Genomic DNA, 22,445 nt, shown 5'->3' with positions numbered 1-22,445 from the left:
AGACTGGCAGAATGCAAGCCACGTCAGGGCCGGAACTGTTACAGAGCCATGCAGCTGCTGTCAGTTGTGGTGCTCAGCTGTGTTAACAGAGCTCCTCTAAAATGCTATGCATGCTACTGGTAGACCAAACATCCTATCCTCTCAGAATCTGAACCAATGACTGTAAAAAAAACATGGACAGCATAGTGTCATGCACGTACATTCTGAAGGAATGAAGCCAAAATTGGTCGGCCATTTTGGCAAAATAGGAGCCTTAGTGTGTGTGTGCTCTTTTGGAGCCAGAGCATGTGTAGTAAACAAAGAAATCATCCAGGTCCGCCCAGAAAGAACCATATTTGGGTAATTCGCCGCCATTTTAAAATTCCCTCAAGTGGCTTCGCTTTTGACTGAGCGTATGCTGTCCATTGTTTTTACAGTTATTGCTCTGATCATCAAGCTAGTAACAAGTACACATGTTGCAACATCACATTCAGGGTTTCCAACTTTCAGGGCTGTTTGGTGTTTGACAGAGTGAATTCTCGAGGCATGACGAGTGGAGAAATTGCTTGAAAATGTAAATCTTTCGTCAAAACCTGTGCAAGTTGGCAACTCTGATAACCGTATTTTACTCAGATGTGCCGTTTACTGTCTGTCATCCGCAATAGCCAAAGTGAACCCTCTCTCTGGAACTATGGACTCTTTCCATTTCTCTTAAATAAATAAAGCACTCCATAGCAGCTGTGAATCTGGAGAAAAAGTTGTTAACAAATAAATGGCAAAAACAAGACAATCCCCTCCTTAGAGAACTAGTCTTATTCAATGCCATCACTACCAAATTCCCTTGACTCCATTACTGTTAAGTGTCAAGTCTTTTCCTGAGACTGTATGCTCTGCGCTGTCTTTATGAAACTGGTTCAGTTTGCCTAGAATTAGCTAAGAATGACTATGATGCCATGTTAGCTTTTCTGCACTTCTAAACCTAATCGCAAAGCACAAAATCGTTTGATCCTGAAGGTCAAAGGATCAAGTACCTCTGCATGTGTTTTGCTTGGAGGCTTTGCCTCCACTGCATCAATTGCTATATTGTTTACAATACTGTTAAATGGTATTACGATGTTGACAGTATGTAGTGATCTGTATCATTTGTTTTTAACAATAAAAACTAATTTTCCTCGACTCCTGTTGGTATTGGTCTATTTTAAATGCATTGGAATGTATGATGCATGACAGAATTAAGTAAAGAATTGTGAAAAGTTTCCTGATATTTATGCAATAGGATTTATGCTCTGAGTGCTTGTTAAAGAAGAATAATCAATGGCGGGCAATAGAGATTAAAAAAAACAACGCTCAAATCCCAAGGAAATTACTTAGGAAGGCAAATCTTGTTCTTGGAAATACTTTGTAATCAGACGACATGATGTAAATAGTAACCATCTGTCTCTATAGAAACTGAGCCTCGCTTGCCCAAACATTGCGTTGACTCCACCTTTAAAGGTTTATGATTGGATGGCCATTTGTTCTTGTTTTCAAAAGTCTGCTTTTCGATTGGCTGCCCCATCGAATCTTATTACACTCAAGAGTGCCCGCGCGCCAAACACTGCAGACCGTGGGTAGGTTATATGAGATTTACTGAAGGATTGGAAGCTGTGTTTTATATACATTGATGTTGGGATGAACTGAGTTCTCGCCTATTAACCAAACATTTATAAATTACAATAACTGGTCATTCAGGGGTCGTTGTCATTGATCATTTAACGTTCAAGCTGATAACGTTAGCTAGCAAGCTAATTTAGCACTAACATTACCTCTACAATTGCTATCTTGGCCCAGCAAGCCAGCTGGCTTATGTTAACTACATGTATTAGCCCTCTAGCTGAACAAGCTAGTGATTTACCTGCACAACCGCCATTCAGCCTGGTACTACCACTTCAAGAAAGGTGAGTTGCTGTCCTGATCCCCCAAGGCTCTAACTTCTATCTAGGTTAGAAGATTAGGCAACTGTTAACCAGACATATGACGTAGCCATGTTAGCTTGCAAAGTTGCGTTTTTTAAATTTTGTTTAATATTATGCACACAATGACACATCGATATTGTGTGAACTGGAAACAAATTATGATACTTAACCCGCTAGCTATCGTGATCAACTTTAATTATCGCAACCTGTTTGGAGAGGCGTAACCTGTTGCCATACCACCTTTGAATTTGGCTCAGCTGGAAATGTAAACACAAGACATCGACATCTCTGCCCTCTTCTACCTCCCCAGCACACAATGTCGTTTCCGTGCCCTTCGGTAAAAGACCCATGGCAGACCGGCAGGTGTGACAGTTTTTGTGTGGCCTCGAGCAATGATGCCGACAGAGCTTCGGCAGAGGATTCCTTTGACCTGAACAGATCCTATCCGTGCGCGCGACGGCCTTCCGTCAAAAACAACCTCTCACTGCAGCCATGGCTAGAGAGTTCCAAGGGTGAGCGCCCTGTAGATTTCCACTTGCATGTTGGCCACTTATGTGTGTAGACGCTGTGTTTATGAAGTCACCTCAATACCTGATCCCCTTTTTATTCTCAGGTGACTCCAAGAATGGTCAAAGCTCTGTGGCCATGAGAAACCTACAGATATCTAGTCTGCATCGCTCTGATTCTCTACCCGGATCTCCAGAGAAGAGCTCCAGCCAATTGGATAATTCACTGCTCAGACAGTTGGCCCCTGAGGGCTTTGGGCCAGCTGAACACTTTCTGGTGCATAACCCAAACACAGCTGTCTTTACTGTGGACCGTAAAACTACGGAGGTAGGCCTATAAGCAGCTCACTGATTCCACTTTCATATGTTTGAGCCAAATGAAAAAAAGTAGTTGCAGTAGGCCAACACTCTCCCTAAAACGCTAATATTCTAACAAGAATATATTTACACCTACAAAATTAGTTTGACAGAAATGTTGCCACTCTGGTGTTATCCCTACCATAGATCCTAGAAGTTAATGAGCAGGCTTGTAAGCTGCTGGAGTTCAGTATGAATGAGCTGATTGCCCAGAGGCTGTGTCGCATCCTAAGGACCAGACAGTACCAAGAGGATGCACTGACTTCTGAGGTTCTGAATACCGATGGAAATGTCGTCTCAATTTCAGGAAAAGTGGTAAGATGTGCAACGTATACAGTGAAACGGTGCAAACACCTTCTTTATGTTGAGGGGACCTGTCGGTGTTGGGTGTCTTGCTTGCATAGTAACCTTTGTTTATTGTTATAACTGTGTATGCATGTGAACTGTAGGTGGATGCAGTGAGCAGGTCTGAAGCAGAGCTTCCGGTGTCTGTTTGGACCTCCAGGCTGTCTCATGACCCGACCCACTGTTTAGTTCTGATGGAGCCTGTGGAAAGAATAACAGCTCATGTCACCTTCTTTGAAAATGTAGGCTATTCCAAATTTGTAATAAAAAAGGGTCTCATTTTATGTGAATAGTCCGCCTACAGAGACTTTACAGATGGTTTGGTGAAATTCAAGCTCAGTCTGTCTAATTGTTCACTGAACCTTAACCAAACCCAAGGCCTAATCCTAACCTTAACCATAAATTATATTGAACAGAGTTTCAATAGATAGTTTATTTATATTCTGAGCATCTGTAGAAAGTCTATAGAGAACCATTCAAATAAAATGTGACAAAAAAAAAATGTATTTTCACATTTGTGTCTTGCGTGGGCAAGTGTATGCACAACCTCTGCCAGAACCTATATTTGACATCCTTCTGAGTGGCACTTGTCCAAATGTGTGTGGGTTGCAAATGTATGCAGTGCTCTCTTATTTTCATTCACACATGCATGCATTACAACAATATGTGTGTATTTATGATTTTGTACAGTATGATTCATTCAACAATGGGGTATGGATCTTGGGTCTAGAGAGAGATTTGGCATATCCGTAAACAAGACAAAACAGTGGACTCTAGAACCGATGGCTCTGATCCAGTGCACTAATCGTGAGAGCTGCTTTTTCGATCCAGGGAAGCATCATCAGCTGTGACCTTGCCTTTGCACACCTCCATGGTTACGGGCATGCTGATGAGTTGACAGGGCTGTCAATCATGGAGCTGATGCCATCTCTGCACGTCCCTCTCCACTGCCGACCCATGCCCAAGGTCAGATCTCATCACTGCCACCTAATAAGTCTCTTAAAGGTGCAGTCCATGATTAGTCCACATTTTGTCATATGCTCCTCAGTCCTCACAGTCCTCTAGCTGTCTGCTCAATGTTTGTGGTGAAAAAAAAACCTCTGGTGTTTGGCACTGGCCTGGTTTAGTAAATGGGAAACAAATGTCTCAGACCAAGCCAAAAACAGTTGCCTGAGTCTTATGCCCTCTTTGTCTTATGGCAGTTTTATGCCCTCTTTGCCTGATAATTATGCTTATCTCTGTAGTAGCCTGAAAGAAAGACATTCTTAGAACTGAAGAATCAATTATCTGATTCATTTCTTACAGGTGCAGACAGTATGAAATAATGAGAATTGTCCCCTTTTGCAGATGTACCGTGTGCAGAGACTAAGAGCCAGAGGTCGGGGAGGTACATCTTTGCCTCTCTGTGTGAAACTGAAAGGCACAGTGGCTTGTGGTAAACCGCTGGAAGTCTCAGTCTCCAATGGATTCCCAGGAAGCCGAGTAGCCACAGAGAGCCATGATTCCAACCGTGCTTCCTACAGCCCAGCTGCCCTTTGCTCGTCAGAGTCTTCCCCTGAACATCCACAGCCCAACTCCTCCCTCGTGCCCAATACAGGTAGGGAAATGCTTCTTCAGAGCATTTCTAGAATGTATAGGCTGTCATTGCCTTCAGGTATTCTACTTAAAGCAACAGTGTGGTAGCCTGGATACCAGCCTGAACTCCGCCCACAAAATTTTTGGTCTGGGAGATTCAGTCTGGAGTCGAGCTAGTTGGGAGGGATTCAAGCCCACCGAAAAGTGATCTGACCAATACAATTGTAAGGGCGGGCTTTATACGTTGATGGACAGATATAGATAGAATAGCCTATACATCGGACAAAGATGGCGCCGTCTCGGGAGCTTAGTGGGACATATTTTATATGATTTAAGCTATCTACACAACTTTTTTTATGTCTACATTGACTCGGTTAGTTGTGTATACGCGAAACGAGTGTTGCCAAAGATTGTAGGTCTTAACTGAAGCACTCTAGACCATTATTGATCGGTTATGCTAACGCGTAGACAAAAAAAACATTGAAACAAATGGTAGCTTCTAGCCTTGAGTGCTAATTAAGTAACGTGAGCAGGCAAATCTCAACAGATATTGACAGCGCATTCATTTTGAAAGAGGAACAGAGAAACGCGATCAAGGCATTTGTCGATTGAAAAGATGTTTTTGCCGTCCTTCCTACGGGATCAGGTAAAAGTTTAATCTATCAGATGGTAATAATACTACGTTGCTCTGATTGGTTCTAGGTATCCAATTCAGCAAAGAGGAATTTTCTTTCCTGGTTCGTTGAAACACGCCCCATAATCACAGCCCAATGGTTCGGTCTCAGACTCATATTCTGACTAGAATTATGAGTATGACATCGTCAGGCTAACAGTGTGGAGTTTTGACATGCAAAAGCTCTTTGCAAATACCAAAAACAACACAGTTGGCACTTAAAAAAGCTTAATGGTAGGGTAAATGGTTTCTTTTGGCAAAACAGTTGTCAGGGTGGTCTGACTCTGCCCTGAACCACAGAACTACACAGTGCGTAGCCTGGGTCACTAGTGGGAACAACGTGTGTTTATCTGTTGTTTAAATTACCATATACCCTTAAAATTAAATTGAAGAGGCCAAAACAAGTTGCCTTAAGGTGGAAAATGACTGCATACTGTTGCTTAAATTCATTCACAGAAAATGTCAATTGCACTATGCAGGTGGGTGTTAATTAGATGTTAATTACGAACATAAAAATGCTTTTCTGTGTCTTGCCTTCCTGTAGGAGACAGAAATGGTCACAGCCTCCCATCTCCAAGCTCAGGGCTGGTTTATTCTGGGACAGTGTGGCTGTTTGCTCCTCTCAGTGGGCTCCTTACCCTCTATCTCGACGGATCTATTCATAGTATCAGCAACTACTTTGCCTTGATGCTGTTCGGATACAGGAAGTCTGAGCTGAGGGGGAAAGTAAGTACAGTTCCTCAAATAAAATCTTGGCATTGTAGTGGTATATGTAGAGCCATGTATTGCCTAAAATTGTAATATTGTTTGAAAACAGAACTGTCTTTTGCACTCACAGCATTATAAATATAAAAGGATATAAATGTGACCTAGTGAGTTTTTCTTGTTTTGAGAGGTTATGATCTAGGAGTCCTGGTTTAGTTTTTTGCACACTGGGTTTGTTTCACAAAGGCAAGGTTTAAAGGTGTGGCTAAAGATGAAGTGTGCTATAAAATGATGTGCACTAGTGATGTATTGGTACAGCCATGTTAACTAACTATCTTTGTGCGTGCAGAACGTCACCTTCCTGATGCCGGCATTCTTTGAGTGGATGCAGGGCTTCGACCACAGTACCAGTCCTGTGCTCCACCAGCACAGGGACACCTCTGACCCTGCCAGTAATGACTCGGGTACATAATCTACTGACACACTCCCGCCCTGTTCTCTTTACTGCAGAGATGTAGCCAGAAGATCATTGTGGCATGCTGTAGCGTCTGCACTTCTCTCTTTTTCTCAAGAATGGCTTTAGCTGTCTTACAACATGGCACCCTCCACTCTCATGCTTACTGCAATAAATTCATCATGAGAGCCACTTATGATCCTTCCAAACTATGTAGAACGTCAGTCAGTGGAAGTGAAGATGGAAGCTGCAAGTTGTGTATGGTTGTTGGCTAATTAAAACATATTATTTTGGTTGTAAAACTAGCCTGAGTTTGCTACACATGGACACGGCAAGTTTTAAAACCATTGGCATGTTTGTTTGAGAATAAACAAAGTGAGGTTAAACTCTTTGCTGGTTACTGACTGGGACAGTAGAATTTCTTTTGTGTGAGAGCGGCAGAGAATTGTACTACAGGCCCATACAAACAGGACTGGCAAATGGAATTGGAGATGGCTGGCTAATGTCGGAGGGCAACTTCCACAATGTATTGTTGTGAACGCTATGAGACAGGCAGGCTGTACCTAGGGTGTAATCTGAGTGTAAGTGCATTGTTTAATTTATTGAGTTAAATATTCCCTTCTGAAGATGCGATAAGTTAAGTATTGCTATTATGGTTATTGTGTTATAATACTTAGGCTAGGTTGATGGGTATGAGTACTCGCATGTAGCAGTGAAAGGTTTGGCCACTCTTGGAAGTCCCCAACCAGTAGCACAAGATATTATATAGCAATTTACCACATATTAAACAGTAGGTTGATGCAGCACACTAGTTTTTCCAATCAAATAGTGGTATACTCCACCCTTACACCTCTGTCTTTCACTTCCTGATTCCTCTAGACCCCTGTAGGTGCTCTAGTAGTTCTAACCCTGCACCTGGGAGTGCAGTAACCCACTCCAGTAACTCTCTCTCAGTGAAAAGCAGCCAGGGGACCAATGGTGAGTGCCATAACGACTCAGAGTTGAACCTTCCTCTACTCGACCCTGAGTGCATCAGGTGTCTCCATGTCAACATAAACATTCCAGCCAAATAGGGTGAGCCATTCTTAATCCATGCCATTGTGCTTTCTGTAGACCCCAACACGGTGCTGGCTGGGGACATGACGATAGTGCAGCAGGCTCTGCAGAGGAGGGTCTCTGGTGGGAAGGGGAGGATCTTTACTGGGAACACGACCAGCCTAGAGATGCCCAGCAGCGTGCTGTCTACACTGGCCTCACCTGCTGTCACCTCCACTCAGCTTGACCGGTATGTTCATAGACCATTGATCACATAACTGAACACTTTGACCAATAAACGAATCCCATCTGCAATATAGATGAGAATAAATTCCCTTATCCGTCCATCCATCCATACATACATCCGTCGGTCCGTCCATACGCGCACACGCACACGCACACACACACACATACAGTTTGTCCCCTTTACCCATCAGTAGCTTTGGTTGATCGGTTAATGATGTCATGTCAGGCTCTTGAGATTACAAAGGTATTACGTTTCAGTGATGCAAGGTAATATCGTATCCATAATGTTTGCATTAACTGCAGTGGATGAGTGTTCTGTGCTGTGTGCCCCCCAGGCGAGATGACACAGTGGAACTGTTTAAGCAGGTTGTGGAGATGGCGGCCCAGTGCAGCCTGAGCGAGCACACGGACAGCACCCAGGCTCTCCTGCAGACTTTCACCCTGGTTGAGTCCCAGGAGGTGTGGGGGGCTCGCTCCCCCCAGCACGACTCCAACCACCGCAGACCCTCCAGAGACCAGGAGGAGACCGGTTCTGACTCCTCATGCCCAGCCGGGGAGGCCAAACGGGCCCTGACCAAGCCCTGTGGCGCATCACGACTGCAGGGAGCGGAGGGTTCGGACACCCTACAGAACTCCAGCTTTGAGGTCATTTCTCTGGGTAGCACCTCATCCTCAGGCTTCTGCGAGCAGTGGGGTGGGTCAGGCCCTGACCGCCTGGATACCACACACCCTCCCGCTTCCGCTCCCATTTCTGCCCCCTCCTCTGTCCCTGCAGTCGACTCGGGCAGCTGCCTGCTGGACATCGACTCCAACGGGGATGTGCTGACCAGGGCAATCGAGGAACTAGACCTGAGCAGCAGCCTGGAGCTGCCCGGGGCCAACTTAGACCTGGACCACCTCAACCTCTCCCAGGCGTCCTGCGACACGGCAGAGCTCCTACGCACCCCCTCACCCTACGTGGTGGAGTCCGACCCAGAGTCGGAGGTGGTGGCAGAAGAAACTGAGGAGGCCCTGAACCCCAGAGCAGAGGGGGTGGAGGGAAGGAGAAGCCCCTCCAAACAGTGGGACTCCTTCTCTATGCATCACAATGGCCGAGTTACAGAACTCCAGAGCATTGGCGATCCAGGTGGGCAGTTGCCAGGCAACACCCTAGCAACATCAACACCGAAGAAGCAGCTGCCACTACCAGCCTACCAGAACGGAGCACAGACTAACTCCACCAGTGAGATTCTGGAAGGAAGTTTTGAGGGGAACTGCTACCACAGAGATGGAACCAGACTTGGTGTGTACCTACTTGATATGTAGACATAAATCTGATCTGCTCAGCTTTAGGTTTGATAGTTGAGAAGTTATATTGTTCATTGATGTATTGTGCAACACATAATTCCCTCTGATGATGACGTATAAAGTATGTTGGTGTCTGAGTTTATGAGATTGAGATGAAATCAAGTTTCTAAAGCTTGGCCATGCCTAACATCTGTTAGGTAATCCCTATAAAACGGACGCACACACTGAACCCAAATCCAAACCCCATTTATCTGTTGCAGAGGTTCAGTGTGAGATCAGGCGGGGTGCTCTCCCAGACGGCCGCCCTCTCTTCTGCATCTGGCTTACAGGACGACTCCCCCTTAGTGATCAGCAGGGGGCACCACAGAGCCCGCAGTACACAAGCAACAGCCAGACCTCCCCACTGGACGCCTCCAGCTACAGTCTTGGAGAGGTCAGGCAGCATTAACACCCAGTGGCTTCACTTCCTGAATGTCTTGCACTTATCACATTCAGTTTAATGGGCTCCTGTTAAGTTTCATCATGCATGCACATGTTTTTGTTTGTACAACGATACTTGTGTGTTAGGCAGAGAGTTAAACATTAACAGTACCCTGTTAAAAGGTGTGCTATTAAGCACTTTGTGCCAGGTTGAAATGTAAAACGGCTGTCATTTTGGGCATTGTGTGTGTGTGTGTGTGTGTGTGTGTGTGTGTGTGTGTGTGTGTGTGTGTGTGTGTGTGTGTGTGTGTGTGTGTGTGTGTGTGTGTGTGTGTGTGTGTGTGTGTGTGTGTGTGTGTGTGTGTGGTAGGCGATTCGAGAGGCGAGCAAAGGGGAAGCTCTCCGCTCCACCACTGACCTGGAACAGTCGCAGGCCTGTAAGGGCCAGTTTGAGGATGAGTATCGGCCTCTGCGCGCCGTGGGCAAGGGAGCCTTCGGCTTTGTGTGGAAGGCCTGCGGGAGGGATGATGGCAAGGAGGTAAGGAAGGATGATTCGGTCCAGATTAGAGCAGCTAAGCATGTTATTCATATGGAATGGAGTGGAATATGCCAGAGTTTTTGTAAAGGACTGTGAAAAGCTTGACAAATATGACTACGAATCAGGACTCTTGCCATGAATTTCATTGGTAAATTCATTAGTTTACAGTGGACTTGTGAAGTGAAGGTGGCTTTATTAATGCCTTCATCTACTTTGGATGTTGCGCCTCACTAGGATTTGGTTGTTAATAAACAGCATTCATATGTACTCGACATTGAGTGTATTCGCGCTCCTTCCTCTTCCTTCAGGTTGTGGTGAAGTTCATTAAAAAGGCCCGGATAGTGAGTGAGTGCTGGGTGGATGACTCAGACATGGGCAAAGTCAGTCAGGAAATCGCCATTCTGGCCCGTCTGGATCACCCCAACATCATCAAGGTGAGTCAGAGATACGTGATGAAAAACGCCAAACCTTTTATGAATAATTATTGTTTGTTTTTGTTTTGATACTTCATGGCTCCGAACTAATAAAGGATCTCCTGTGCTGTGCTCCCAGGTGCTTGAGGTGTTTGAGAACGAGCTGTTCTTCCAGATGGTGATGGAGAAGCACGGCGACGGCATGGACCTGTTTGAGTTCATCGAGCAGCAGCCATGTCTGGATGAGCCTCTGGCCAGCTACATCTTCAGACAAGTACGCAGAGCTTAGAAAAACAATTCCCAGAGCAGCTAGCACTTTTTGTTTCACAGCCTACTACTCTGCAAGGGGTACCTGGTTAAACCTTATTGTTATAAATTCCATTCAAATCTATAATCAGTGCATGTACACCCCTATGCCTGAAAATAATGTAGTGGGCATATATTGATTGATTGAACATATGCGCAAATGTAGATGTCTGTTCTAGGCAGACTATTTCTATTCAACATTTCCTGTTTGCAGTAGGAAAGTGTACCCTGGTCTGAGGTCTGAAGGTTGTGTTTTGGTTTCAACTTAAATCTGTGTTTGGTGATTACACTGCTGTGCTTGGTCTCTGCAGTTGGTCGCCGCAGTGAACTACTTGGGTCAGAAAGGCATCCTCCACAGGGACATCAAAGATGAAAACATCATCATCAACCAAAGCTTCTACATCAAGTTGATTGACTTTGGCTCAGCTACAGTGATGGAACCTGGAAAGCTGTTCTACGCTTTCTGTGGCACTCTCGAGTACTGTTCCCCAGAGGTTCTACGAGGGAACCCGTAAGCACTACTTTAACCACATGGTCAAACTTGAGTTAATAAAGCTTGCATCTGTCGACCATTTCTGCACCCAAGCTTTTTTAGAGAGTGTGTGTGTGTGTGTGTGTGTGTGTGTGTGCGCGTGCGCGTGTGCGTGTGTGCATAGAAGTGTTTGATGGATGTTTTGTGTTGTGTGCATTGCAGGTATGAAGGCCCTGAGCTGGAAATGTGGTCTTTAGGGGTGCTGCTCTACACGCTGCTCTTCAGTGAGAACCCATTCTGCAGTGTGGAAGAGACCCTGGAGGCCAAACTCAAGCCCCCCTTCCCCCTGTCTTCCGGTAAGAGACAAGGGGGAAATGTCAGTTTCTAAATAGATATATTTGTTATCCATCCGGAAAAAGATAAGAAGGCTATGTATCTTTGTACCTTTATTTAAATGATTCCTAAAATAATTTTACACCAGAGTGTAATGAGTCTCTTTGCTTTGTTGTTTGTCAGGGGCTGCTGCTCATTGTCATTTAACCATTAATTCATTCTAGTTATTCCTTATTGATGAAATCCTTCATAAATCAACAATCTGTCAGTGATTCAGACCGTAAGTCAGTGATTCAGACTGCTGTTCCTCAGGGCTGAGTGGCATTCTCCAGGGGCTGCTGCAGCCCCAGCCCAGCTTGAGGATCACCTTGGAGGAGCTGCTGCTGGAGCCGTGGCTACGCCAACCCATCAACCTGGCTGAGTACAGCTGGGCCGAGGTGCTGCCCTCCAGCCACGGTGAGTGAGTTGCAGCACTGACACGTGTGTTTCAACAGGGGAAATTGCAGGAAGAAAACCCTTACCTGTTATTCTTTTAGGTTGTTTGGATTTCTTCATGCTTTGACCCCTAAAATAGGTCTGTAGCATTCAACTACAATATCTTTACGAACGTAACGATATGTTTGAAGTCCATAATGTTTTTCAAAGCATTTGTATCTAGTTTTTACAGTTACAGTTGGTGTCATAGATATCAGTAGTATTTGGCATTTGCCTTTGACCCAACTTTTCTTAGCTGGCCCACAATTAACAATGAGGAAAAAAAACATATTTTATTTAATCAGAGCCGTCGTGTAAGTCCATTGTATTAAGAAAGTTAGACAGCCCTTCTAACATGTACAAATATGGTCAGGACCTACAGTTTAGTCTATAAATAAAGTAGGCTATCAATGTATTACTATAGAGGTTAGTGAAATGCCCTTATTCTCTAAGAGCCCGTTTCTTCTGACCCACCCCACAATTTGGGAAACCATGCCTTTAACAAACATATTTCTTGTGGGTTTTTTTAAAATTGTATTTATTTCCTCGTTTGTGACATCTGAATAGCCCATCATTTTTCTTTCATTTCAGATTCCGAGTCACAGGGTCACCAGGAGGCTAGTCCAAGGCCTCATGAAGATGACCTCCTGTACCATAATTTGGGGGCTCGTCTGCTCAACGATGACACCCCGCTTGAAGACGAGCAGGATGAGGAAGAACACAAGTCCATGGTTGCCTTGGAGGCAGAACTTCAAAAGTATCTTTCTGATGACTAAAACAGACACTAGAGCTAATATGAATCACAAAATGTATTTAATGTAAAATTGTATTTCTGATATTGAGTTGTCTTTGATGGCAAAGTGCATGAAACTTACTATCCGTCCATCTATGTAAAATCTGTGATGTAATACTCTAACCAAAGAGACACAGGATTCAACACTCAGGTGCATATGGACTTACTGGTAGTCACCAATTTGGTCGTGGTGGAGGGTTATCGCTGCTATATATTGAAGATAAAGGTGATTGTATGTCGTTGGGTGAAGGACAAAGTACATCAACAACATGAAGTACATTTCTGGTTGACTTATTTGGGACTTTGTCAGCAAAAAAGCTGGTTCATTAGATGTATTATTACACAAAGCACTGAAAGAAATGACTTAATAACTAGTGGTAGTACTTGCTAATGCTTTTCTGTATTCTGTGGTCTAGCCTCTTTCACAGAACAACTCTGAATTATGTTTCTGAAGAAAATGTGTTAACTAATTTTATGGTTGCGAGTTGACTTGCATTTTAAATTGTTGTATTTTACTTGTATTCAAACATTGTAATTATTTTAAAATTTATATTTATTATATAAATAAAGTTTTAAAACCCGTCCATCTTATTACTATATCGGTTTACCATGTTAAAATTGCATTCAAAAATATTACCGAATTGATGTGCTTCTGTAGCCTTTCTAAGATCAATTTTTTTATCTTCTGAAAATGGTGAAACTCGAGCACAGTGTATGTCAATAAAAATCGATATTTTTTTTTTTACAAATCGAAAGTTGATTTTCATTTTGATTTATTTTGTTATTTGTCCGGGTGGTTGTAGCAAGGCTCCCAGCTCATCTTCGCTGTAATGTGTGTATGGTCATACTAGGCTAGAGTGGAACTATAGTTCGGCTGTTCTGTGTGTCCTCCGGAAATATTTTGTCAAAGGACGAACATGAGTAGCATTTGTGGACAGCAGGTAAAGAGTTGTTAGTTTCTAAATTAAGGTACGTTAGGTACATTTGTTGTGTTAGTTGATAGTTAAAACCTTAACGATTACAGCGACATTTTCAAGGGTTTAGAGGGCAAGAAGCAGCCGGTTTTAACAACCCTCAGCTTTGTCCGCAACACGACCTTTTTGCGATGCAGGTTGTTCGTTGGAGTTTAAGATTGTCGCCCTCTCTTGCTCTAAAGTCTGCAGCTCTTGCCGAGCAGAATGCGAGGCAGTTTGCATTTTCCTGTCGAATGTTGTGCTCTCACGCTCATGAGTCTCAAACCTCGAGAGCGTCTGCACAGCAACATGGAAGTGAGCTGACTTTACGAATTCTGCTTGATCTGGGTTTCACGGAGGTACAGGCCGAGCAGGTGTATGAGGGTGTCACCAGAAGCCTCGGGAAACGGTCCACCGCGCATGACACCTCTACAATCACGGCCCTGTTAGCACTTGGTCTGAATTCCTCCAGCATAGTCAAAGTCTTCGAGAAATGTCCGGCTTTGTACACAGAAAAGGGAGCAGTCGTGCAACAACGAATGCAGAATTTGTGCAAACTAGGGCTAGTTGAAGGTGAGTGAGATTCACAGGTATTCTTCAAGGGCAAGCTGATGTTGATGTGGAACGTGCCTCTTAATTACCACGTATGTCCTCTCCAGGTAGTATTCAGAGGGTAATAAGCTATCGCCCACAAATACTCACGCTACCTGCCAAGAAAGTGAATGCAGCGGTCCAGTATATCCGAACGAAATGTCTTTTCACCGCCCAACAAATGCGAGACATCTTGCGGGATTCTCCTGAGGTGATGGAAGAGGACCTCAAACACATGGAACTTAAATTTCAGGTAGTATTTTTTTCATGGTCATCTATATTAAGACATGTTTTATACCCACACTTTATCAAACAGTGGTTGAAGTGCATCATCATTTCTATATCAAATACAAATAGATGAGTTATCTCAATATATGGACCTTACAAATGTATTAGTTGTCAGTCTAAATATGTACAGTCCTCATAAAGACTTGTCAAAGAATCTCAACATGCAGTCCTCACAAATGGAGTTATTTCAATGCCCAGAACATCAGGGAGAATATTCCTGAATCCAGAAGTAGGTTAACTATTTTTGTCTCCTCTGCTGTCCCATGCTTTCAGTATGCCTACTTCCGTATGGGAGTAAAGCAGGCTGAAATGGTGAAGGCCAAGCTGTTCAAGGTGAGCATGGAGGAGCTGCGCTGCAGACACTGCTTCCTGGAGCGCCGGGGCTTCTACCAGACGCCGGACAAGAAGGGCCAGACGCTCATTGTCAACCCCATGCTCAAGGACTTCCTCTTTACCCCAGAGGATGTCTTCCTGTCCCAGTTCGCTAAGGCGACCAAAGAGGAGCTGGATATGTTCCGCAAGCTGATTGCACGAGAAGACGAGGAGAAAGGCAAAATGCTGGAGTATGGGGATATTGAGGAGGCCGAGGATGAGGGAGAGGAAGATCTAACTGACTTCAAGAGGGGGAACATGGGACACATGGGATATGAGAGGAACAAGAGAAAAAGATGAGGCCTTGGAGGAGATGTATGTTGAGTTTTCAGTATCAAAGGACAATCCTGGTACTGTCAGAACTATTTAGTTGCTTATGACAAAGAGAGTGCTCTGCTTTATTACTAAAATCCTTTAAGGGAATTGTCAAGTTGCACTGAGGAACTTGAATGTAACTTTCACACAACAAATTATTGAATACCCTTAGTCTTTCATATTTTTCATTGGCTGTGTTAAATATTTGACCTTAAGCAATAATGTGGAGCACTGAAAGGTGTAACCGTGTTCAGATTGTGTCTATTGTGGATCTATATTATTTGAAAACAAGCTTTTGACTGCAGATTTATTTTTTTCATTTTTACATTCACATCAGTAATAAAAAACGCATCAATAAATAACCTAACTGGCTTCATTACGCTTAACAGATAAGCAGAAGCCTGGGTAAAATAAGTATTAAACACGTCACCATTTTTTTATTTCAGTAAATATACGAATACGAATGAAACTCATCCCAACGGAAACCAACCGAGCCACAATTCAGTGTGGCAAAGGATGACGTCACCCCATTCAAAGTGAATGGCGATCCGTCAACCTAGGCGGATCAACGCATTCCAACGCGTACATGTGAGCCCAGTGTTAAAAGGTGTCTCATTACCAAGGTGTCACTCAAGAAACATCTCATGATTGGTAAAAGCAAAGAGTGCTCTCAAGGCTAAACCTGTGAAATACTGAGAGAGTATTGTCTGGTCAGATGAGAGCAAAATTGAACTTTTTGGATGCCATAATACACACCATATTTGGAGGACAAATGGCACTGCACAACACCATACAGACAGTGAAGTTTGGAGATGGGAACATCATGGTGTGGGGCTGCTTTTCAGCATACGGTACTTGCAAACTTCACATAATTGAAGGAAGGATGAATGGAAAAATATACAGAGACACCCTTAATCTAATAATCTGCCATCTACCAGGATGATAAAGATGAAACGAGGGTGGGCATTTCAGCAAAACAATTATCCCAAACACCATTAGTTTCAGAGAAACAAAATTAAACAGCTACAATGGCCCCGCCAATCACTTGATTGAATCCCATTGAAAATCTATGGAAGGAACTGAATTGTCCCAAACACCATTGGTTTCAGAGAAAGACAATTAAACAGCTAGAATGGCCCAGCCAATCACTTGACTTGAATCCCATTGAAAGTCTATGGAAGGATATGAAGATCAGAGTTCATAGAAGAGGCCCACGGAACTTTCAAGATTTGAAGACTGTTTTTGTGAAAAAATGACCTGAGCCATGCATACAAGTTTCGCACACCTGAGCAATGCATACGACAAGTTTCTCCATTCAGGAGGCGTCTTAAAGCTGTCATTTCCAACAAAGGCTTTTGTACAAAGTATTACATAAATATCAATAAGCGTGTTCAAAACGTTTTCTCTGTGTCATATCATATCACATGATTACACATAGCTTAATTTATGAATTTATATGTTTTGGTTTCTTTATATGTGTGGATTACTTGTGGTGAAAATGTCATGTTAATAACACCTTTGAAAATATATTTACTGAGAAAAATGGTGACGTGTTCAATACTTATTTTACCTGCAGTATTAGCTGTGTTTGCCCTTTAACCCACAAAGTATATGATTGTGTTCTTTTGCTTCAATATGGCCAATCTTAGCTAGAACAGGACCACCACATGTATTGTACCATTCTGTGTGCGTAGAACCACAACACAGTATATGGCAAGCCCTTTATAACTTGTCGTATAACTCACGGAAATGTGTTATCAGTTTGATGGCAAGCAGTTAATAAGGACTCTTAGAGCATGTGCCTCCTTCAATGCAAGGGGTAGGATGGAAGTGGGCTTGGGGGTTGGGAGCTATTTTCCAAGATGTGGTGTTACCATGGTATATGTGTATGGCTTATGAGGTGTGTCGTGCAACATTATCTCTTATAAGTCAACAGTGTGCGCATCGACTGATAAAGAGTAGTGGCGATGGGAGTCTGGAGAGTATTGATTTACAGAGCCATTAGACTAATGGTTGCCGCCTGACGGACCTGTAGCCAGAACTCTGAGACCCAGGTAAGGAACTTCAGCAAGGTTTCTGTTTGCGCCGTTTCTATGAGGTGGGGATGTGTGTTGCTTTTTAGCCTGAATCGATCACTTGCCAATATGTTCTGCTGCTCGTTGTTGATGTTGTTAATTGTGAGGATTTTGGGGGGTTTGCTGTCCTCGAAACATACTGGTCTAGACAAACAGGTGATGAATATCTATAACATCAGTGCTGACATTTGCCTTTCTGTAGGACAACCCATTTTATACAAAGCAGTGTTTTTTTTCTGTTAATGTAAAGCAGATACTGTTATCTATTATATGAACTATGCCATATGATCCATCGCTGCCAACTATGGTCAGGTGTTGGAACAGACGGAGATATGACAAGAATTATAAAATGTTTTAGGGATGTTATGTGTATGTGAAATAAAATGAAAAAGTATTGCTAAAGCCAATAAGAAAAGAATGATCAATAACAGTTAATAATTGCTCAATGAATAGTTCACTTTAATATTCACAAAGACATCGATAGATAGACAACTTTAGTGATTTCACAACAGCTATCAACAAACTAAATGTAGCTAAATGTTTTGCATCCAGTATTGCCCTTAATTATCCATAGCAGGTTGATGAGATGACAAAAATCTGAAACACAATTTGAGGCCAAACACTATATCAACTATTCTCATACATTTTTCAAGGTGCATATTTTGAAGCTCTTTGACTGCAGAGTATGGAAGCAAAGTACACTCAAACAACCAGCCACAAATAAACGGTGTAACTGAAGCAGTATTCCAAGGACTTTAAGTATTCCAAGGACTTTGAAGTTACAAACCATGGATAAGTGGTGAATCTCTGTTTGAAGCCTGGCTCTTCCATAAATTGTGGGAGTTTATAATAAGGCTTCTGGGAGTTAAAACAGTTTGGCTGTGTAAACTAGTGTGACTAGTGTCATCATGTAAAACAGTAAGTTTGTCCTCTAGTTTGTATAGGCAAAATGTTCAAAAGAAAAAAGAATAAAGACATGTTAAGATATGTTACATAGCAATTGCAATACTTACTGTTACACTTCTATGTAGTGCTTAATGTTAAATAAAATAAACTTAATTTAATAAGCTTTTTGGAGAGGCAAGTGATGTTGGGTCCAGTGCCATTGATTGTTCTGTCAGAACATGCTAATCAGATGCTTATCACCCATGGTACACTAATCACTATCAGCAGCGATGAAACAAACGCCTGCCATGTTTGTTTCAATTAGTTTAAGCCCTTGACCATGTGGCTGATTTGCACACAAATGACTGACTCATATTTTCACTCTCCGTCACGGAAGAGTTTGTTGCTTCATTTGATATTCAGGATTTGATTTTCCTTTTATTTGACTTAATTGGATTGAATGAATCTTAAACATTTAACTATAAACGTATTTCAATTATTATATCTCAGCTTAAAAGTCAGACATTTTAGTCTTCTTATTATTTCATGATTTAATTTTTGTTAAAGGGTTTGAAGAAGGACTTCCAGGGATCTTGCACCTCTCAGGGCCTAGAAAAGACAAGCTTGTATATGAATTCCACCCTACAAGAAAGGCATCACTCAGTCTAAATGGCCTTCACCATCATTGCCAATGTGTCAGAGAGCTGGCTAGACAGGATGCACAGCTGGCACATAGAGCTCTTCCTTGTCCCCACGGTCCTGCTCACGCTGGACACGCTGGTGCTGGACCTCCTCCTGGTGGCATGCATCTTTTGCTCGCCTGTGCTGCGCCAGGAGACACGCTACCTCCTGCTGGCCAACACACTCGTGGCTGACATGACCTTCGCCAGCGTCAACCTCGCCATGGTGACATACACTGTGCTGCGTGTGCCCGTCCAGCGCGTGGCCTGCGAGGTGGCGATGGCTGTCACCATTACGGCCTACTGCTGCGCCGTGCTGGGCGTCACCTTCATGGTCGTGGACACGTACATGGCCGTGCGCTGGCCACTGCACTACGACAGCATCCTGCCGCCGTCCCGTGCCCGCAAGCTCTCTGCGGGGCTCTGGCTGCTGGCTTCCATGTACCCACTCTCCCTCATCATCATCCTGGAGGCCCTGGAGGAAGACGCCCCCCAGCGGCTCGCTCTCTGCCTGGTCCTTATCACCGTGGGGGCCCTGGGGAAGGAGATGATGGTGGGCCTTCACATGTTTTTCACCATCGGCGCCTTGCTCTGTTTCCTCATCATCATCTACTGCTACGTGCGGCTCTACGTGGTGACGCGGCGCTCAGGCATCTGGCAGCAGCGGTACTCGCGTGCCCGCGTCACGGTGCTGAGCCACGGTGTGCTGCTGCTCCTGTATTTTATGCCGGGCCTGGTGTTCACTGTGGAGCTGGCGCTGTTTGAACACAAGCATATGGCAGGCCAGCCAAACATTTGGGTGAACATAACCAACATGAGCGTCTTCATGCTGCTGCCTCGTGCCCTCGCACCGTTCCTGTATGGCCTGCGCTACCGAGAGATCTACAAAACTCTCAAGCAGTTGCTGTTCAAGAGGCGACAGCTCAACCAGGTCAACACGGTGTCATAACCAGAGACACACCACCCAGACTGAACTGCTTTAGGAACGAGGGTAGGGTTTAGACAAAATAACATAGTGTCATTTAAACTCTCCTTGAGACCATGCTCAAATGAATCATGATATTTGGGCCCATAGCTCAGCAAACAGGCTGTGTTGTCTTGTGCATGTCACGCTGCTCCACTATGGTAAATTATACCTCTTGTCTTAAAGGTACAGTGTGTGATTCTACTCCTTTAAACATTTTGTCGAATTCAGTTGTCCTAGCTGTCTTTTCAGTGTTAGTTTTAAAAAAACTGGCCTTGGCTCTGTAAAAAGGAAACAAACTTGGCTTTAGAAAAATGGCTTCAGGAGCATGAAATAGAGGGGTGTAAAGTCCCCCCCTCACTAAACTGTTTTTTCTTGCCATCGTCACCTTGTGCTTGTTCAATGGCTTCAAGCCTTGGGCTCTGTAAACCCTTTTTAAACAATGTATATTGTCTTTTGTGTTGCTAAATAAATCAATACAATTTAACTGAACTAAAGTCATGGTTATTCCACTGTTGCTGGTAATATAGTGACAGCTGGTAGCCTACTGAGGATATTTGGGTGTCACAGATCACTAGTGATCTGTAGCAGTGCTTTCACAATCAATAATAAACATATAAAAAAGCGGTTGCATTCTAAATTTGTAATAAATATGTAATCTAATCTTTTTTTAAACCTTTTTTATACTGCCTGTAAAACTGCTCTCAAATGCTGATGTTGAACCTTGTCACGGTCAAATGTCATTACTCTTTTAAAATATAATTTAACATTTTGTAAATAGTATATAATAAAGCAACTAAATAAACTTAAGTCTGGTACCTCTATTAGTGTAAGCTTCAGAATCGTTACTGACATTATGCACCACGATCACCTGTCTGACCAGAGGCCTGTTCCTGATGGCTAATGGCGAAAAGAGCACCTTTGTCCATTTACACTCTTAACAAATGTTTACTTAAATGTGTGTCTCCCGGGAGACCACTGACAACTTAATCTCTGTTCAATCAATCCTCCGCTATCCTGCCGTCACCAAAGAACCTACACTGTACTGTGAGTCTACTCAGCCAACTAAAGCACCTGTGCAGTTTCCCCATCAGTCACAAGCTAAAGCACAGGATGTGAAAATGGCCAGTCAAGCTCAGAGCAGTGCGATGTCTACGATGGAAGCCGTAGCCGGAGGAAGCCAAGATTTCCTCAAGTCTCTACTGTGTGCGTTTGGGAACTGGTACAACGGCTCCGGTTTTGCAGAGGAGCACATCCGTCTGTCGGAGGGCCCCAACGCCTCCCAAAGCCAAGTGGAGCTGTTTGCCCGTGAGTGGCAGGTGTTCCTGCCGCCTTGGCACACACGCCTGCTGCAGTTATGCCCCATCTTAGGCTTCCTGGCGGCGGTGCTGGTGACGCCTCTCATTCTTGGCCGTGTACTGGCTGGTGTCCGTTTGCGACAGCAGACCCGTTTCCTCCTGTTGGCCAACGCGCTGCTCAGTGACCAGCTCTTTCTGTCCGTCTACATGCTCAGCACATGCCTGAATGTGGGCGGCGTGCTCTTGTCCGACTATGCCTGTGCCGCCCTGCTCTTCCTGCTTGGTGCACTCTACATGGCCGGCATCCTCAGCACCAAGGCCATGGTGCTGGATACCTCGTTGGCCGTGCTGGCACCGCTGCGCTACCCAACCCTCTGGCCGCTTTCACGTACCAAGGGAGCCATCGCCGCCATCTGGCTGGTGTCAGTGCTCTTCCCTGCAGCCTCGATCGGTGTGTTCCTGTGGTACCACACCACAGCGCCCTGCTCCCTACACATCTGCTCCCTGCCTCTGGTCCTAGTCCTGATGGTCAGTCACTCCTGGCCCATGCAGGTCTCTATGCTGCTGACGGTAGCAGGGATCCTGATAATCCTACTGTTGGTCCTATCGGGCTACCTGGCACTGTGCTGGCAGACGCGGCAGGCGGGCGTGTGGAGGGGCGAGCGCTCGTCCCGCGCCAGGGGAACCTTCCTCATCCACTACCTGCACCTTTTCCTCTCCTTTTGTCCCATGCTGGTGCTGGTCATTGAGCTGCTGCTGTACTGCCGCCACAGAATCCTGGATCTGCGTGCCAACCTCTGGGTCTCACTGGTGGTCTGCAATGTGCTGCTGGTGCTGCCCAAGGCTCTGGCTCCATACCTGTACGGACTGAGGTACAGGGATTTATCCGGGGCATTGTTTTCCCTCTTCAGATTGAAGCGGGCAACTGTCAGTCCTGAAACGTAACTGTGCCACACTGCATGTTCACCGGCCCAGCCAAACAGCAGGCTGGCAGAGGCTTTCTAATCTCATGGTATCATGTTTTTGTGCGTTGGTTTTTTCTTTGAGGACCTGTGAATTATTTGTGCTCAACACGTCTGGATTGGCATAGTTTGTCCTTTCACAAGATCCACCATTATGAAGGATTATGAAGGCTATCATTTTTGATACAACAGCACC

At 44.3% G+C, this 22,445-nt stretch overlaps 4 protein-coding genes across 5 annotated transcripts; all 4 read left to right on the top strand.

Moving 5' to 3' along the window:
• Nucleotides 1-2,250: 2,250 nt before the first annotated feature.
• On the top strand, nucleotides 2,251-12,849 carry pask (PAS domain containing serine/threonine kinase; the record flags this gene model as incomplete). Its single annotated transcript, XM_080836608.1, has 19 exons — nucleotides 2,251-2,446; nucleotides 2,548-2,768; nucleotides 2,945-3,112; nucleotides 3,247-3,384; nucleotides 3,974-4,108; nucleotides 4,490-4,739; nucleotides 5,935-6,116; nucleotides 6,445-6,559; nucleotides 7,429-7,527; nucleotides 7,663-7,834; nucleotides 8,166-9,112; nucleotides 9,378-9,550; nucleotides 9,908-10,075; nucleotides 10,384-10,509; nucleotides 10,628-10,762; nucleotides 11,106-11,305; nucleotides 11,489-11,622; nucleotides 11,912-12,055; nucleotides 12,665-12,849. 19 exons carry the CDS (start codon nucleotides 2,251-2,253, stop codon nucleotides 12,847-12,849), a joined length of 3,888 nt encoding a protein of 1,295 aa, XP_080692734.1.
• Nucleotides 12,850-13,789: 940 nt separating this feature from the next.
• On the top strand, nucleotides 13,790-17,184 carry mterf4 (mitochondrial transcription termination factor 4). 2 transcript variants are annotated; one of them, XM_080836418.1, is made up of 4 exons: nucleotides 13,790-14,392; nucleotides 14,479-14,663; nucleotides 14,972-15,385; nucleotides 15,832-17,184. In XM_080836418.1, the coding sequence occupies exons 1-3, from the start codon at nucleotides 13,972-13,974 to the stop codon at nucleotides 15,368-15,370; spliced, it is 1,005 nt and encodes a 334-aa protein (XP_080692544.1). In that variant the 5' UTR covers nucleotides 13,790-13,971; the 3' UTR covers nucleotides 15,371-15,385; nucleotides 15,832-17,184. The 2 variants fall into 2 exon arrangements, with proteins under 2 accessions (XP_080692544.1, XP_080692543.1); XM_080836417.1 differs by having other exon boundaries at nucleotides 14,972-17,184.
• Nucleotides 17,185-19,014: 1,830 nt separating this feature from the next.
• LOC308364898 (putative G-protein coupled receptor 148) lies at nucleotides 19,015-19,974 on the top strand (the record flags this gene model as incomplete). The annotated part of the gene is made up of 1 exon (XM_080838179.1): nucleotides 19,015-19,974. One exon carries the CDS (start codon nucleotides 19,015-19,017, stop codon nucleotides 19,972-19,974), a length of 960 nt encoding a protein of 319 aa, XP_080694305.1.
• Nucleotides 19,975-21,146: 1,172 nt separating this feature from the next.
• LOC308363413 (putative G-protein coupled receptor 148) lies at nucleotides 21,147-22,232 on the top strand (the record flags this gene model as incomplete). Its single annotated transcript, XM_080836224.1, has 1 exon — nucleotides 21,147-22,232. The coding sequence occupies one exon, from the start codon at nucleotides 21,147-21,149 to the stop codon at nucleotides 22,230-22,232; it is 1,086 nt and encodes a 361-aa protein (XP_080692350.1).
• Between the last annotated feature and the right edge of the window lie 213 nt (nucleotides 22,233-22,445).

The sequence above is a fragment of the Sprattus sprattus genome, assembly GCF_963457725.1.
Source record: "Sprattus sprattus genome assembly, chromosome: 4".
Classification (NCBI taxonomy): Eukaryota; Metazoa; Chordata; class Actinopteri; order Clupeiformes; family Clupeidae; genus Sprattus; species Sprattus sprattus.
Note: the sequence above shows the minus strand (reverse complement) of the source record. Positions and strands in the feature narration are given on the sequence as shown.

Coding starts and splice junctions, on each gene's coding strand:
- mterf4 (XM_080836418.1), top strand. CDS start 13,972: ATGCAGGTTGTTCGTTGGAGTTTAAGATTGTCGCCCTCTCTTGCTCTA. Junction 14,393..14,478: donor CAAACTAGGGCTAGTTGAAG/GTGAGTGAGATT, acceptor TGTCCTCTCCAG/GTAGTATTCAGAGGGTAATA. Junction 14,664..14,971: donor ACATGGAACTTAAATTTCAG/GTAGTATTTTTT, acceptor CCATGCTTTCAG/TATGCCTACTTCCGTATGGG.